The 18,625-nt window shown below is 36.0% G+C and overlaps 1 protein-coding gene across 1 annotated transcript in view; it reads right to left on the bottom strand.

Annotated features, from left to right (window-relative positions):
• The window catches only part of METTL25 (methyltransferase like 25), a 45,169-nt gene that overhangs the window by 11,071 nt on the left and 15,473 nt on the right, over positions 1-18,625 (bottom strand). The window contains 6 exon segments of the mRNA XM_017804478.1: positions 627-720; positions 3,067-3,140; positions 4,236-4,265; positions 6,695-6,789; positions 14,995-15,139; positions 17,418-18,050. Of these exon segments, the coding sequence (XP_017659967.1) occupies positions 627-720; positions 3,067-3,140; positions 4,236-4,265; positions 6,695-6,789; positions 14,995-15,139; positions 17,418-18,050 (1,071 nt within the window).

The following is an 18,625-nucleotide window of genomic DNA, read 5'->3' as shown; positions in this document are numbered from 1 at the left end:
AATTTTTTGGATCTCTTTCAGTTTAAACTTAAATAAAAGATAAATAGGGAACATGCTTGTATAGTATAGTATTTCAGCTGGTCTAAAAGGATGCATGAGTTACTTTTACTGGGATGTATAGTATCAGCACAGGCAAAAAGTTCTTCATGCCTGCTTCACTTGGCATCTGAAAAGTATATTCACCTCTAAATGACAACATGTATAAAATACTGTATTATATTTTTAGCCTTAAAGGAGATTTGTAGGATTTATTTCAGAAATAACAGAAAGCCTTAAAAAAATCATGATTATGAGCACCATGTAGAAAAAAGGATTGGTTTTATATAAAGTCATTAGAATAAGGTAATTTTAAATCACAATATTTTAAAGAATTTAAACATGGAAGTCTGTTTCAAAAAAAACCCCATAAAACCCTGTCAACTTTGATGTTGTTTTTTTTTAATATATATAAACAAGCATGGACTTGCTCTATTAATATTAATATTAATAAAAATGATAATGCTTTATATTCACACAGCAATATAGGAAGTAAATCAAGTCAGTGGCTTAAACATTCCATTGTGGTGCTGACTTCAAGAACTTACAGGGATATAAGTATTTCATTTAGTCTCTATTTAGTGACTCACCTTCGAATCATCCAGTTCCAGCTTTTTCAGAGACCTTCTGACATAATCTATGAAGGAGGATGATTTGGAGAAAGTTTTTCCAACATGTCGATCGCTGAAAATACAGCATTGAGATGTAGGCTTTTATATATCCAACAACAGAAATTCATGTATTTTTAACTTAATTTTTAACTCGGGAGAAATAAATCAGTTGGACGGTTACTACTGCGAAGTTAGTAACAACTGCCCATTTTCCTCCTTCCACTTAAAACAATCAAGCTAATACTTGAAGTAATTTCTAGACACAGCAATTTTATAATTGTGTTACAGTTGTAGTAAGGTTATTATGTAAAAATTTGAAAGTTAGTTGAAGCTTGTTTTTAATTTCTTCACTAATATCTTTATTTCCCTATATGAATGACAAAATTCTTATTTCTGCTGACAGATGTTTCCTTCCATACTTCTATAATTTATTATAATGCTGCTGTAATTTATTTATCATTAACCGCTGGACTGAGCAAATGCCACTTTGCTTGTTACCTTGTGTTCTTATCCCTGCAATTTTTATTTCACTAAATGATGCCAGAATTTTCTCCTGCTTACAACTGAATAGTCTGCTTTTGTCGGCAGCCCAAAATGTGGTTTTTTTTTTTCAGAAAACATGTTAAAATAATGCATAAAAACTGGAAAAAAAATTACATAGGAAGAATCCCAACAGGCCACTCGAGTTTTTTTTCTCTTCTCTGTGTTTAAAATATCTTGGAGAAACAACATGCAAAGTTTTTGTTAGTCTGAATTCATTTTCTTGACTGTGTCCTAACATAATTCCTCTTCCAGCTGTGCAGTGTAGGAGTTAAATTTTCAGATATAGAATTTTCAGCTACTGAATAACTTAACAAGAAATACACTCCTCCCCACCCTCCCAGTGAAATATTGGATAGAAATATCTTAGTTTGAAACCTTTCCTTTTCTTTATTCTTAGTAAAACCCTACCTCCTTATCTAAAAACCAGAACTAACATCTACTGAGGTCAACAGAAAGACTTCACTCAGTGGCAGTTCTAATGTGTTTAGCTGTCAAAGACCCCCACTCACTGAGAATCTTTTCTGTTGTCATATTTAATATTGAGATACACCTGAACATTTGGGCTGATGCAGTCTGGAAATCAGTTAATGGTTATGCTGTTATGTCATTCTTATGAAGACGGGCATCTGACTCTTATAACAAGCTACTGGGGAAGAGATGTTTTCTGGATCTGTCTGGGATAGAACTTCACAGTAGCCCATACAGTGCTTGTGATTAGCTTTGTGATTAAAACAGTGCTGGTAACACACCAATGTTTCAGCTACTGCCAAACAGTGATTGCACAGTATCAAGGCCTTTTCTGTTTCTCTCTCTGCCTCTCAGTGAGTAGGCTGAAGGTGCACAAGAAGTGCAGAGGGAACACAACCAGGACAGCTGAACAGAACAGGCCATAGGGATATTCCATGCCATATAACATCATGCTCAAAAACAAAACTGGGGGTGGGGGAGGTCTTTCCAAGGTAGCCATTGCTTTAATTTCAAAAGTATAATCTTAATTACTTCCTTTAACAAATAAAACATCTATCTCACACTTTTTCTTTTCTCTACAATTTAGCAGCCGTGATTTTTTGTGTGATATTTTACGTAATTTTAAAATAAAGAAGTATTTCTTCTTTCAGGAATTTGACCTTTTGAAGGGTAAGTTGTCTGACTCTACATTTAGCATAAGTTTTGCGGGTATCAGCATTAGCATTTATTTTAGATCTGGAGTATATTGCTGAAGTGAATTTTTCCCCACCTCTCATGCCTTGGTTCACACTGTGGAATAGTATCAGAGCTCAAAAAATGGGTTATTTTCAAATTAAATTAAACTGGAAGGTGTGCTTCTGGACATGTTTCAAGTGTCAACAGGCATACATCCCCCAGAATTAGATAAAATCTAATCCAGCTACAACCACAAGAAAGAGTACAATGGAGATGTCAGATCCTCAGCAGCAAGCTTTCCAAATCCCATTCTACAAGGAGGCAGCACTTGCCAGGGTAGGCACAGGCAGTGAGTAGCTCTTTACAGCCATCATGGCCATTGAGCTTTCAGCATTTTTTCTCAGGACAAATAGAAATGCCTTTTCCCTTCTGCAGTATTAAAGCTGCCAGGACCTCTGCATGACAGGGTAGCCCAGGATTACACTGACTTTTTAGTAAATTTGCTGAGTGTTCTCTGGTGAAGATATGTTTCACCCATCTATCCAGTACTAAAGAGGACCTACTTCAGCTACAGGTAAAGGAAGGGCAATAAATTTGTGATATAGATTTAGGATGAGTAAATCTTTCCTGCATTTTAATACTAATGTCTATATACAAAATACTTTCTCTATAGAATAGAGGTGGAAGAGAATCAGATCTGTGGTTGGCATTCTGTGAATTCAGAGCTTCCTACCTTTTCGTAACACCATACATTTCTTCTATAATAACCTGAAGAACAGCTCGATAAAACAATGATTCTGTAGGCAGCTGCAAAAAAATTTACAACAGCAAGGATTTAAAATTGGCACTGAAATAAGGATTAGAGTAACAAAATCAGTATTGGCTTCCTTAATGACTTATTGACTTGAGTTCTTTACAGTCAGTCAGAACAGATTTAAGAGGACAATTTACTAACATTCTTGCATCCAGTCAAAATTATGTATTTGGGTCAGATTCTAAAATAACCATAAATGCAAGAAAAAAAAAGAAACTCAAACTCTGAAGATCAAAGGTTGATGGAGGGAAAAAGAACAGAGGAAAGCATACTGATCATGATCCAAATTCTAATATGCAAAATAAATAAAAATTTAGCTAAGCTGTTTTGAATACAAAAGGCATAATTCTCTAGCTGAATCATCATACACTGTAGTCTGAACCATGCAGAAAGTACTATGTTAAAAAAAAAAGAACATACTGAAAACTTCATATCTTTGTGCATGGAAGATCTGTTTGCATAAAAATAGCTAAAGATTGTCAATTAAAAATTTACAGGAAAAAACTACTAGGGTCAGTGGGCTTACATTTGGAAAGAAGTCTCTCAGGCTTTCCTTTTAAATACTTGCACAGTTGGTGTCCACCATCCCCTAAAGGATAACTTGCACAACAATAATTCAAAATATTCACAGGGAAAAAATATACAGGGATAAAAATGAGAATGATGATGTTTCTAACAGGTTCAAGCTTTTGTCATAACAATGTCTATTTTTACATTAGTTGATAAAACATTGGGATAGAGTGATCCAAACCGGGGTTATCAGAAGGACACTTGCACTGAATTTATTTACTAGCTGAAAGACAGTGAAGGAAGTTAGGAATGGTATTTTAATGCCTTAAATTTTAAGCTGTGCTTTTTTTCCTCAGACTCTTAATTGTCAAAAGAAAACAGATTCACTAAGTACAACCACAGCAATAAAAATGTGATTTCATGATGACACATGCTATCTATCAGGATTTGACGTAGTATATGCCAGTATTTTAGATTCCAGATATGCAGGAGTTCAATAAAAGGCCATGGATTAAGAACATTAAAAGGGGGAGAACACATTTTATCTTAGAATGGCTAAAATAAACAATATTACTTACCATTTGGCCAACTGCAACTCGCTCCAAAGCCTTTAAGAGTCAAGGAATTAAATTGCTGATATGTTTATTCTTTATCATAACATTTTATAAACACGTTGTATAAAAGTCAGAGGAGATGACATGTTGAAAGACTAATGGTGTGACATAACACAAGCTTGCACACTTTAAAGTGTTAATACCTTTAGGTACTCTTAATCAGCTACTCCTGTTATTTTGGTTTATTTACAGGAGAACTAACAACATCTGACTGTGTGGAACTAGATACACACAAAATTTGTTTGTTTTTCTTTGTCTTGTACCAGAATTTCAGAGGATTACTTTCAGTGAAAATACTACAAAGAAATGCATTTTTCTTGAGTCTGTTCCTACTGAAATACAAATAATTCACTTTGCATATTTGACTATTTAAAAGTAAACACTCATTCAATGTACAATATTAGTTTTAATCCCTAGTACTCAGATAAATTGAACTGTTGTATATAAAGTTAAATCAAATAAAACTTCAGAAAGACTGCAGTTTAAAATACTGTGCATTATTTTCCACTAGATTCTTCATACTATAAACGCTGATGTAGGTGCTAAAGACTACTTGATTTTTATGATCTATAGTGACAAAAAATGAAAAATAATTAGAAGCATGGAATATCCCTTTACAGTTGAAAAGATACTGTACCTATAAAATTTTAAACAAGTTTTAAAGATTGTAGTAGAAATAAAGACAAAAAACTCAGTAAATTATTTGATATTACATCAAATTAGACAGCAAACCAGAAATGCCTCACCACTTATGGGTCATTTTCCTTTAGTCCCCAAACTTCACTACACTAAATAAGATTCCTTGTTACTCAATCATCCACTCCTCCTTCTCCTAGTTATAGAACTAACCTTGTATTTCGGACTGTTCTTTAAACACAGTCCAAGTAGATGCAGTTCATTCGTGACTTTGGCCAACTATGATATTTGTCTTTTGCTGTGTAAGCTATAGCTCTCATACCAGCATGAATATGCTGCTGCTTAGGAGGTGGATGTGGGTTCTAACATGTATTGTATGGGTCTGAAAATCAAACTCTCACCCAACACCTTTGACCCTTGGCACATGAATGAATTTGAATGCTGAGTGTCACTGCTCAGCAGACTGAGTCTCTGCTGGCCAGCCTTTACCCCTAGAAAGATCGTGCCTAGAAGGCAAGGAAAATCCTAGTCATGAAAAATGCATATACAGAATTACACTCTTAACAGTAGAAGTATCTAGTGACACAAGAGAACTCTTTGCCTTTTGTGAATATTTAAACAAAAAAAGCTTTTAACTGCCAAATTTCTGTGATTTCTGAGAAATCTAAAATAGATATATATGGCATGAACAGTACCGTCTCCTGGGGGTCATTTGGTTACAAAATTTATCTTCCTAACATTGTTGAAAAACAGCCCAAACTTTTTCCAAAAGAAATGGAATAGGAGAGGAAACGGGTAATGTGTCAACTGAGGAAGGTATTGTATGACACAAGAAAAAGAGAAAAGGCAAATCTCTTTAGAAAGCAATTTTTTGTGATGTTTTATAGCAACATCTCTAAAATGAACAATTCTTTTCTTTTACTTTCCAAGGGTAACACATTTAAGCCTTATGAATACTAAACAACTGTCCTCCTATACTTTCTTCTGATAGCATTTAATTATCATGCTAGTTCAAGTTTCTGTAACCTCAATACATTAGCCTATACTCAGTCTTTAGTCTACACTGTTCTCTGTAACAGAGGTACAGAGCAAGCAGCAGAGGCTAGCCATAACCTGATGTGATTCATTATGATACCAGAAATGAAAAATTAATAAAGGGAAGGAATAGTGATCTTCTAACTAAAAGTGGTTAAAATTTTCAGTACCTATCTGTTTTTTTCAAATTAGACAACAGTTCATCAATCTATCTTGATGAGGCTAGGTCTTTAAAAGTATTTAATCTCTCGGTGCTCTGTTAAAAAAAATGTTTCCAGATTCTTAAGCCTCATGGATTTTAGAGCTCTTCTAGTTTTTGGAATGGGCAGGTTTGTTCAAGTTTTAAACAGTCAGAACATTCAATATTATGAATCATGAAGGCATTGGGGGAGTTACTGATTGCAATCCTTCGACAATTACCTTGTTTCCCCCTAAGTCCTTGGCTAGGAACTGTTATCCTGAGAGGTTACCTTGTTTAGGTTTCAGCAAAGGTTTGGCCTTTCCGTACAATCTTAAAATGCACTTCTGTCACTACTCATTTTTTCATGCCTTTAGCAAGCATAAAATATATAAAGCTGAAAGGTCAATACTATTTTTTTAGATATAATTTATCATGCTTACAACATTAATGATGTTAGTCTGTATAGTCTTGGATTAAAGTCATGGCTTTAGGATTAGAAGCCAAAAACAATGAATTCTATAACATCTGGACAAAGCTCTCAATAGGAAAAAGAGAAGAAGGGGAATCATACCAAGCATGCTGACATTCTAGCATTGCGTCCACACCACCAGCCTTTGTCCTTCAAGTACTGACACATGGGAAATCCCCACACTTTGTCGCAGCATTCTGCAAAATGGAGGAAAAAAAAAGGCACAACTTTTTCTCTTACTTTACAGAATGCACAATGGATTGGGCAAGAAGAACAGTAGTTAATGGTAGCAGAAACACTTAATTGTTCTCATCCAGTACAAAAACCTGTGGTGGTGCTATAAAAAACATGTTTTGCTGTAACACATGTTTTTGGTTTATGCTGACTTTCTGATAATTTCACATTTTCCAAAACAATTTTAAGTGAATGTAATGTCCTTTACAAAAATCCACTGAAAAAAACAAAGGGACAAGAGAAAAGTTTGCAAATCCTCCTGGCACCTCATGCTACAGCATGAGTCACAAGATATAGGCCAGGCAGTCACTCCATGCAGCAGGACTTCTCATTGTGTTCTTATTCTATCATAAACATCTTTTAAGCATCACACAGAACAATGTGTATTTGTTTATTCCAATTTCGAAAGACTGTTCTGCTTCAAGGCAGAATGTTTGTTTTCCAGAAAAGAGCAGCTGCAAAGGCTCTTGCTGTTTCTTCAAAACATCAAGAAGCATTTGCATCACAATCTGTGCTCAGTTTGTTTCAGTATCATTTATATTTTAAATAACAACACAATTCTTCATGTTTAACACTAATGCAAATGTGGGGAAACTAAAGTACAGAGATTACTTTATAGATGTTCTTAATACTCAGCTTTAAATGTAGTCAAACTCTAAATGTTTAGAGTTTTCATTAGCACATTTGTCAGCTGATTTTTTAGAATGCTGAATAAGAATTACTACTTTCTTAAAAAAACCCTACAAATTGGCTGGGATCCTGGCTTTTTAGCACAGGAAGGTGACTGGGGCATATTTAAGAATAAATCATGTAATGGGGTTAAAAAGAGGACAGCAGAAATAGAACTTCAAATTTACCAACAGTCTGAGATACATTTAAGTAGAATTCATTTAATAAAAGTTAAGCAAAGAAAAAGAAAAAGAACTATAAAGAACCCTCCCCCCCGCAAAGTCCTTGGTTTTCTAGTGCCCAGTCTCAGCTGATCTCTAGAGAGTAACAGCAAGCTGGTAATCTTCTGCACACAACCTCACACTTTGCTCCCTTTTTAGCCCTGAGGAATGTCAGAGGCTCATAGCAGGTGAATACTGATTTGAGTACCATGATTTAAGAACAGGATTTTAATTCTGAATGATTAGCAGAAGGAGAAAGAAAATTCTTTAGAAATAAATATGTAATTTGATAAAACAACTTACAATTGATTTCAGCACTAGGAATGTGCTAAGATTTGTAGGTGCCTCATGACAAGCTCTAAAACATTAATTAACTTTAAGTCTAATTATGAGTACATGAGTACATGGGTATTTCTATTGCAGGGATGGCAGTAGGAACTTATTAAGTATATTATTTTTCTTCAAAGAAAACAATGACTGCCATGGTTGCTATTGTATGATTCACACTAAAAATCCTTTCTAATACAAATGTTAAAATATTTCAAAATAAAAATTTGAAAACTGGGTTAGAAAGATGAAATCATTGATCTTTTCAAGCAAATCCCTTCTAATTTACACCGTCCTCCAGGCAAATTAATCATTTATGCAAGTTAAAGTTACTACCCTCTCAGCTACAATCCCAATATCAGTGCAGTGTACTCATGCATAATACTGAGGAATTTATGACACCTTTGAAAAAGATAATCAGGCAAAGCACCATCTTCATTTAAATTACTGAAACTGTAAAGTAGGAGAAAAAGCAAGAGAAACTCATGCTTCAAGTGAATTTTTTGTGTATATTCAAAGTTGACCACGCATCTACAATATTGCCTTAAGTTCTATTTAGTTTTTCATATCCAATCCACTCTCAAGCATACTGATGAAAACTGTAGGATTAATACATCACTATAAAGTTCATATATTTACAAGCTACATTTTAAACCCCTGGAAATTCTTTTAATGCCTGCAACTACTTTCAGATATACTTAATATTATATAGCTCACTAAATACCTTACTGTGCTTCCATCTGAGAACACAACAGCTGTTCTAAACTGTATAAATCTCCAAAAACACTCGAGAAACATCTAAAGTACAGGTATTCCATGGAAGATTTCACAGTAAACAGCTCGAGTGTCAACAGCGCATGAAGCAATCATGTTATAATTCAGTACAGAATCAGACAGAACTCCTTCCATGAACACTTAACAAAATGGGGAATTTTAGGTAATCATTTTATGAGCTGAACTGAAGCTATGCTGGGGTATAATCCTAGAATGTATTAGTTAAATTGCTATAAATTTACCTCCAAGCTAAATCCTAAAAAAGACTAAATCACACAAAATATTTCCAGGTACCTCTGCAGAACTCACCCAGAAAAAAGACTAAATCACACATCTAATAAAATAACTGCTGCAAATATTGTAATAAAACATCAGCAATTTTATATTGATGTTTCTATTTTTTAATAGTTATAGAAAAAATATATGACAGTAGAAGTAAGATAAAGGTAAAACCCTTTTAACAGCTAATAATTCTGTATGTTCACAGATGATTACAAGGAAATCCAAGAGAATAGGACAAGCTTCTATAATACCTTTAATACTAGCCCATCTATAGATTTTCATCTAAGAATAATACTACAACTTCTAGGGCGTTAACATGTAAATTTTACTTCACAAAGCTTTACAGTAAAATATGGTCTTTATAACACAACAGACCAACAGTTTTACTGTTACTAGAAAAATAAGCTTGACTCGAGTTCCATGAGACGACCCCATTCAGAAAGGTGTGGAGGTAGTGATGTTGGTGCAATGTCGTGCATGCCTTCTCCAGCCCTGGTGTCCCTAGAGGCTTTGTGGCTCTCTGAATCCCAACCCTAAACGTAATTGCTTTTGACTGATGATGTAAATCAGTGGGTTGAAAAGTCATTTTTCTTCTGAGACTTTTCAGCGGAAATTATTGTTTGTTACCCTCCTCAAATTTGTTCACATACATCCTACTTTGTCTCTTTGTATACACTCAGAAACTTCTTCAAGGTAGTACTAAAACACAAATAACCTTTTTCAGTCCTCCATAGCATCTATCTTCCATGACATCATAGATTCTCAGCCTACTTCTGTTATTCCAAACAAAGCAGATAAACTACTTAATTGCCTTTTTCCTTCATGGGAAAGACTAAGTCTTCCTTGGCCATATGTGCTGGTTTAAACCATTGGGAGAAATGAACCCAACTCAAGAGAGATTACAAGTCAGAGTTACCTATTTTAAGACACTGGCTATGGAATATCTGTGAAAATATACCTAGGAAACACATAAATCATCTGTACTCTAATACTCTGAAACAGTGAGCAATCTTTCATATTTCAGTGGAATGGAGTGATATGAAGCCATTCTGTTTGCATAAGGAATCCTTCAGAAAATTCAGTTTCAAAGTTTTTCCTCTGAATCCACCTTACTCAAGGCCTTTTCAGGTTTCACAAATCTGATAAAATTCTGCATGTGAAGTTTGACTACCCTTTGCAACCCTTTTGGTTCCCTTAATTATGTTCACTAGCCTTTAAGGCTTAAAGTTTATCCTGCAAAAGCTTTGCTGACTTCTTCCAGAGTGCATTGTTGAGAAGCTACTCTCCACAGCTTCCAGAGGGCTCTAGAACTCCTGTGCCCAGCAGTGACCTGACTTTAGAAATCCTTACAAATGCTGGAGTTCATAATTTGCAGTACTCAAGCCAACCTCAAAAAGAGCTATCACTGAAAGTACCTATACAACTACATCTATGTTTTATTTCAAACTCTCAAATACTTATAAATAGTAACTATTCAGATCCTTGTTAATTTCATCAATTGTTACAGTCTAATCACACCCTGTGGTTATTCTCCTGATGCTTACTGTTCTAACCCTAAAAATCATGAGCAGACTGAATTTTTCCAGAAATCTGCCATAATGGTTCATTATGTAAATAGGTGTATGTAAAAAGTCTCTAATAAATAGTAAAATCCTTACTACTCTGATGTAATTGACTATCCAATGCAGTAACAGGGAAGAAAAACCTCAAAGAATAAATTATTCTAATGGCTATGTATATTTTATCCCTAGAAGAATCTCTATATAAACAGACAGTTCTCCTTAGAGAGAGCCAAAGATAAAACTACTTAGAATTTTCCAAGAGCTTATTAACTGAAACTTAGAATTTGGTACTGCTTATAAGAGCAGTGAAATTTAAAGACAGGTGTTAAATGCCATTGCCTTCAACTTTTTTAAATTGAGTTGAAATTTGACATTACATAGCACCTCTTGATTGCTGTAGCTACTAGTAAATCAAAGCAAAAACTTTCATGATAGTAAGAGTTCACAATTATTCCCAGCATAATTGGAAACGTAGCCCCTTAACAAAACTTTCCAGATGAATTTAGTTTATTTATAGACATAGAAGGACACTGTATACTGCTTGCATTACCCAAGATTGTGACTGCTGGCACTACTTTCATCAGAAATGCTCCCAAAGTACTCACAGCAAGTCCAATGGCAACCTGAATCAGGAAATCTTGTAATATCTTTATTATCTTTAGGATATATGAGAAACGTAAAATCCCCCAAAATTAAGATAACCAAGGTGATTCAGCAGCCCACCAAGAACACTATAGTAACATTTTGTTGATATTTTGTCTACTCACTGCCTCAGACATAAATATTATGTTAGGCATCAAAACAGGTACATTTTCTCCCTACCAGTATCAGTTAATTCCAGTTAATATGAAGTGAAAAAGCAATTTTTCACTGGTCTCAAACAAGACTGATCCTGGTATTAAATCTTAACTGCCAAACAACACACTGCCCAGCCGTCTCAGGTTATGGCAACCAACAGTCCACAGCAGCTCTTCTGTGAGGTGGCTCATCTGCTTAAAGTACGCTTATGAGAACAACCATCTGAGTTTACATTAAAGAAGCAGTAAAGATGGAAAATGTGCTACTTAGGGGGAAAGAGCTTTGAGCTGGACTTGCCACAACCTTGACTTTAAGGGTACACAGCTCGAGACAATAAAAAACTTTGAAGGAGGGCAAAAAGATAATATAAAATAGAGCAATGCTATTTTTAAGAGTTTTTAAAACTTTGAAGCCACTAAGTCAAGACAAAATAACTATAAAATGCTTTATAACAGAATTTCCCACTGTGTCCTTGCAGGCAAAACCTTGCATACGGGACTGATTTCAAACAAATAAGTGTTTTCCTGTGTTGCAGCAAATTCTGGCCAATTCTCTTTGCTTCTTAGGAAGATCTCCTATCCATCACTGCATCCTAATATTCAAACTAGTCTCTCCATGTAAAGCTTCTACAGGTCTCTGGAATCTCTGACTGATGCCTAGATCATCCAGTAGCTTCCCTGAGCTTAGTGTCAGAGCCCGGGCAAGTGAAGTACTACCTACAGTAGAGATTATATTGGCCCAAGGACCACACAGGCAAACTGGAAATACACAACTGCACGTGACCAGATGGGATGCATTTCAGGATGAGAGAAATGACCGCTGTCACATGAAGACCACACTCTATCACCTTTGACAGGTCATGTCTATCAAGGGAAGTTCCCAATTACAGGAAAAAGGCAAAGACCACACCCACCTTCAATCTGACCTGAATAAACTCAGTAAGTCTCAATAAGCTCATGGAGAAAATTTTCCTGGAAACCATGCCCAGGCCTATGAAGAACAAGGAGATTGAGAATAGGGGGCAGGAATTTACAAGGGACTGATAAACTACTGACTGCCTTCTGTGTTGCAGTGACTGGTTCCATGAAGTAGGGAAAGGCACAGTCATAGTTTACCTTGATTTTAGCAACTCTTTCAGCAAGTGTCTTTACAGAAAAAATGGAAAGATATGACTCAGACAGGTGGACTCTAAAGGAGGCAGAAAACTGATAGTACTCTGAAGCTTGATAGTGAAGCCTGCAGGCTAAGGGATGTGATTATTCCCCCTTTTTAGAACCTGTCAGAGTATCTAGAGTGCTTCTTTGGGCTCTCCAGTCCACCACTATGACTTACTGAAATGAATTTATCGGTGGCAAGAAGACTAAAGGGCTGCAGAAAAGGTCAAGGAGGGATCTAACTGCTATTTTCAACTACATAAAGGAAAGGGAACAGAAAAGATTAAGCTGGACTTTTCTCGGTGGTGAAAAATGAAAAAGACAATAGATAATGCACAAAAGCTGCAAATTCTGAATAGATATGAGGAAAAGAATTTCACGGCGAGGGCAAACATTAAAATGGATTGCTAAATCACTGCCCTTGTAGGTATACAAAACACGAATGGACAAGGCCCTGAATAACACACTCTACGTTTGCCCTGCCTTGCACCATCATCCAGTCCAGATAACCTCCAGAAGCCACTTGCTAATTAAATGCTATGATTTGGTCCATTTTGGAAGCAGTACCAAAATTCACTCGCATCAGAGAGCTGCAAGAGAAATTAGTTTACTGCTTGTACAAGTGAATTGTTGGATCAATATCATCTGATTAGTTACAGTCCTCTAGCACCCCCTAGAATGCTTTGTCAGTTTGAAATCCATGCACAGGTAGAGCAGACACATGATATAGTCTGAACTCTTTCTCATTTTTCCTTTGAAGAAATTTTAGATATTGTCAGTCCTTGCACTCTTAGCTCTCCACTGCACATTTATAAACAAGCCACACAGTACATGACTTAGCAGGGGAATACAACAGCATTAGAATATGCACCCTCATAGTAACAGTACCAAAAAAAAAAATCTATTTTTTTCAGCATCACTGGCATGATGTGTTCTTTTCCAAGAAAAAAAATACTGTAATTTTCTTTTATTCTGTCCAAATTTTTATCCTTCAAGCTGAGAAAAATCAAACAGCTAGAAATTCCAACATGCAATTTGGCTTCGTTTCCATACTGCTATGAAACTGCAGTTTCTTTTATTACAATGCGTGTATATCTGTTTGTTTGAACTTAGAACACCTGATTCTTTGGTGGTGTCTGAGTAATAATAATCTGGTACAGCCTTATGCACTGGTCTGGAAAACATAATCCTACAGCTAGAACAGGAAGCCATGTCCTCTTCACAATAATAAGAAACAACCAAATGTTTCAGATACTCAGACTCAAACACAAGTACATGGAAAGTTCTTAATTTCTTAAAGCTTTGGTGTAAAAGGAATTGTATGATTTTTTACTAATTGCATTTCTATGACTTAGGGACTTCAATTGTATTTTCCTTTTGGTTTTGGAGTGAGCTGAAGTATTGTGAAATAACTAATACACTTCAAAAACACTTTAAAATTGTTGCAGAGCAAAACAAAAACAACATGAAAAGATTATTAAAGGAAGTAAGAGCTAGCATATCAGTCACGATCAATCTGGAACAGACTGCCTGAGCAGCTAACTGTTAAAGAGCAACAGCTGGGTTTCACCTGCCTTTCTCTCTGTGAAGTTCTCTGAAAGAGCTGAAATAAAATTTGCCAATCCACCCCTTTCTCGGGTTTGCTTGATATAATGATCAGGTTCTAGGACTTTGGCATCTGGTCATTTAGGCAGCTCAGCTATGTACCACTTGCCTCAGGAAAGCCAGCTGCTTAAATGTTTATCATTATGCAGAATTTCAGGTAAAAGAACTTCCAAGTAAAAATACCAGCTTTCTATCAAAAATGAAAAACCTTCACATTTGAAGGAAAATTTGCCTATAGTGTGAATCCCAAAATAATTTTCAGATTGTGTCCCCAAGAAAAACTGTTATGTATGTACATGATGGTCTAAACTGGCAATGACCCAGATCACAGCACCAAAATTGGTGGTTTTTTGAGTATTACCTTACATTACAAGAACTTAATTCTCCTCATAGTTGTATATGTACAACTCAATATAACGGGATGTTGCATGTAGACACCCAAGGACAGAGTTTGGTACAAAATATTTTGAAAGGAGAGAAACATACTGGACCAAAAAAGCCTCCACATTTATAAGTGAAGCAATGGAATAAACCCAGCTGTATGCATAACCACATAAAAGCATTATGCATTAATGTCCCTAATCTCAGTAAGAATATTAGGAATATTGGCATAACGGAAAAGCTACAGGGCATCCGGGAGTGAATGACCCACATAACATTATTAAAACAAGTTCTAAATAAGCCAATGGAAAGGAAAAAACACAAGGAGGTTTTTAAAAGGTATAATATTCTCAATATGCAAACTTGCAGCCACAAGTTAAGCTCAGAAGATTTACCTTCTTGTTTTTCAAATTGTTCTGACAACAGATGGTAGCAGCAGCCCACACTGCAAACTGCTTTGACTTCAGGTTTGGCAGCAAAAATACGTAGTGTATTTGCAGCCAGATCTCCACAAGTATGTAGACCCACCATCACACAGTCCTAGAAAGAAGAATTTAAAAAAAGAGGCAATAATAAAGCATCTCCCTCATCAACTGAAAGAGTATGAATAATAACAAACTCCAAAATCCGAATAATCTGCAAATGGTTAGTGAGCTGTAGGGCAAAAATACACAACTCCACAAAGACTCCTGCTGTTCTGTCCTGGAATTTTTCAATATTCATAAAAGGTCTTCAGTGCTAAAAAAACATGGTGAAAACCAACCATGAGACATGAGAGGTTCAAGACTATGAACAACAGCTGCATGGAAGGGAACATCTACATGTTGACTGGACACAGACCATTTTCTCTTGTCTTTCCTAGCTGTCCTGTTCTTGTTATTAGTACCATTGCTACTTCTTTTTCTTACTTAAGATTTACTGCTGTAAATCTGGATGGACATATCAATGGAATTTCTGCACCTTTAAGTTGCTGAAATCAAAACTACTTCCTAAATACAGATGGAAGGTGAAGAGCAGGCTTTGTTATTTCCAAAACTGTAGTACTGGCACAGTTTCTCAGTATGCCTGCTCCTGTTCAACGAATGGCCATTTTGTTCCAAGGTACAAAGGAAGAACTTCAGCTTCAGATGCTCTGTTCCTCTGTCCATTCTATTTCCTGCTTTCTTTTTTCTGCAATTTCCCTTTTCCCTCCATTTCTCCATCAAAATTTTCCCTCTTCTCACTATTCATAACAACATATTTCCCTTCTGGCATTATTAGTTGGAATCTGCACGGTAAACGTGGTGTTGCTTTGAATTTCATCCATATTTATTAATCACAGAATTACAGAATCATGGAACGGTTAGGGTTGGAAGGGACCTTAAAGATCATGTTGTTTCAACCCCCTGCCATGGGGAGGAACACCTTCCAGTGGATCAGGTTGCTCAAAGCCCCATCTCATCTGGCCTTGAACATTTCCAAGGACGGAGCATCCACAGCTTCTCAAAGTAACCTGTTCCAGTGTCTCGCCACCCTACAGTAAAGAATTTCTTCCTAATACCAAACCTAAACCTACCCTCCCTCATCTTAAGGCAGTTCCCCCTTCTCGTATCACTCCATACCCTTGTAAAAGTTCCCTCTCCAGTCTTCTTGTAGGCCCCCTTTAGGTATAGGAAGGTGCTATAAGGTCTCCCCAGAGCCTTCTCTTCTCCAGGTTATCAACATGAAATTAGCCCAGGGTCAGTCACTTGGGATACCTGTCTATCTGATTTTCTCACGCATCTGTATTACATAGTACATACATGTGCAAAACAGTAAAACCTCCCCTTTACTCTTTCACCATAAAGAAAGGCAGTGTTATAGGATTTCTTCTACTTTTTACATCATACATATTACATGCTAAGTGGATACAAATGTAAAGGCGTATGTTTCATCAACAAACCCTGCTGCTCAGGGTGTCTTTTGCATACAGACATGAGCTTGCTCCACACATTCTCAGATACTCGGTAGCATTTATTTGCCCAAGTTACAGGACCATCAGCACAAACCTATGGTCCTGAATCAGAGATGAATTACACCCTGGAATATAGTAGTTTGGTTACTACTGCACATAGGCATGTTTTTATCATTCCATAAAAGACAGAATGCATCTAACTCAACCAATGTACATTAGTTAGTTCAGGCGTAGGAACTAAACATACAACCACAGAGCTCCCAGACTTGTATCACTGTCTTTCGGCAGCTGAGTTTGGGCTTGTTTGGGTAGACACAAACTCTGCCAGCTAGTAAATTACTAAATTAAATTACTCTGGAAAGTCAAAATAAAAACGCTGTTTACAAACTCTTCATCTTGAGTACCATACACAATAAATTCTCCTATGCCTTCCCAGTTTGACTGAAATTAGAAAAATCTTTTTTAGTTAGTGATAGTTGACTTAAGAAGTTAGAAAATTCAGGAAAATTGAAACTCTAATATATATTCATATACTTGATAAATATAACCCCTTACATAATAGATTTATTTTATCTATAATGACAGTTGTAAAATAATTAAATGTGCCAATATATATGCTGTTAATTTTGACAGCTGATTATTATCTACCTCATAAATTCTAAAAGCTGCTTCAAAATAGTCCCAACACATATATTAAAATAGAAAAACAACCTGTATTTGCTAGACGTACTTCTGCTACCTGGCTGAAAACCATCTTTGTGCCAGAATATTCGTTTACACCACAGATAGCACCCTGTGTACACCCAGCAAACATTATGTACATATGAAAATGGCAATAGAGACAATGTACAATCTAAATATAGTAAATATGTATAGTAAAATAACCTCCAGATCTGTTACGATGTCACTGAGTTCTGTTTCTGCAGTGATGCAAGAGGTTAAGGGTAAATAGAGGTTCGATTCACTCGACTTTGTTGCTTTAGTTTTGAGAGATGTCTTTTTTCTTTGCACTTTTTCCTCTTCACAGAGTTCCCCCCAGTTACGATGAGATGAAGAAAAAACTTCTACAGCATCAGCAGGCAGAACATTTAGAATAGCAAGAACCTCTTCAGAAAGTTTGCCCTCATGAGATTTTGTCTGAGGCATCAAATCAGCTTCAGTTTCTGTCCTGGTTTCAAATGTACCCATTTCTGTGAAACCACAAGAAGGAACTAAATCTTGCATAATCACTTGGTCCCGACTTTGAAGACTTTTGGCATTATTTAAGAGCTCTTCATTGATCGTTTTAGATTTCATTTCACTTTCCACTGGCCTGTCATTTGTCTTTTCCAAACTCTGGGTTTTGAGGTTTGCTCTTCCTCGACTCTGATATGCTCTCCAGTGTTTCTTCAGTTTTCTGTTCCTTTCATGAGCACCATCTGTGTTGGAGTTGGAGGAGTCAATTCCATAAACTTTTAAGTTGTATTGCATGGACAAAAATGAACTCAGGTAGCCTTTTCCAGAACCTATATCAATCACCTAGATAATGGAGGGGGGAAATAAAAAAGAAAAAAAAATTGCTATAATTATGAGCAACAAGGCACACTTCATATGCAAAATAATTTCCTAAAAAATTAAGCATGGATTGAATAGCTACATTATCAGTACCATCCTTCCCAACTCAGTTAGCTCTTTTGCTTTGTTGGTCCACCTCCTGACTTTAAAACACAGAATTAAGTCTTAACTGATTTGGTCTAGAAAAAAGACATTGCAATGCTCACGCAATGTACATCCTGACTCTTCTGAGAAAGATTCTCAGTATATTTTTTGACACCAAATTTCCCTCTGCTACAGAAAATAAGCACAAACCACCAGGAACTCCATCTGCCCTTGCTAAATTGGATCAGGATATACAGTCAGCAAATCAACCACTCACAGTATTCAGCTTTAGGCACTTAATTCCTATACCAAGGAGCCTACTACCACTAAGTGTACAGGAAAAGAGCATCTTCAGATTCCGTGCCTAATGTAATCACTTCAGATGTCACCTAAGGACAGGTGACATTAATACCCCCTTTTATGTCAGAATGCTTATTTATACTGCTTTCCCACTT

This window comes from Lepidothrix coronata, unplaced genomic scaffold, assembly GCF_001604755.1.
Source record: "Lepidothrix coronata isolate B3197 unplaced genomic scaffold, Lepidothrix_coronata-1.0 Scaffold9, whole genome shotgun sequence".
In the NCBI taxonomy this organism is placed as follows: Eukaryota; Metazoa; Chordata; class Aves; order Passeriformes; family Pipridae; genus Lepidothrix; species Lepidothrix coronata.
This window is presented reverse-complemented; position numbering and strand designations above follow the sequence as displayed.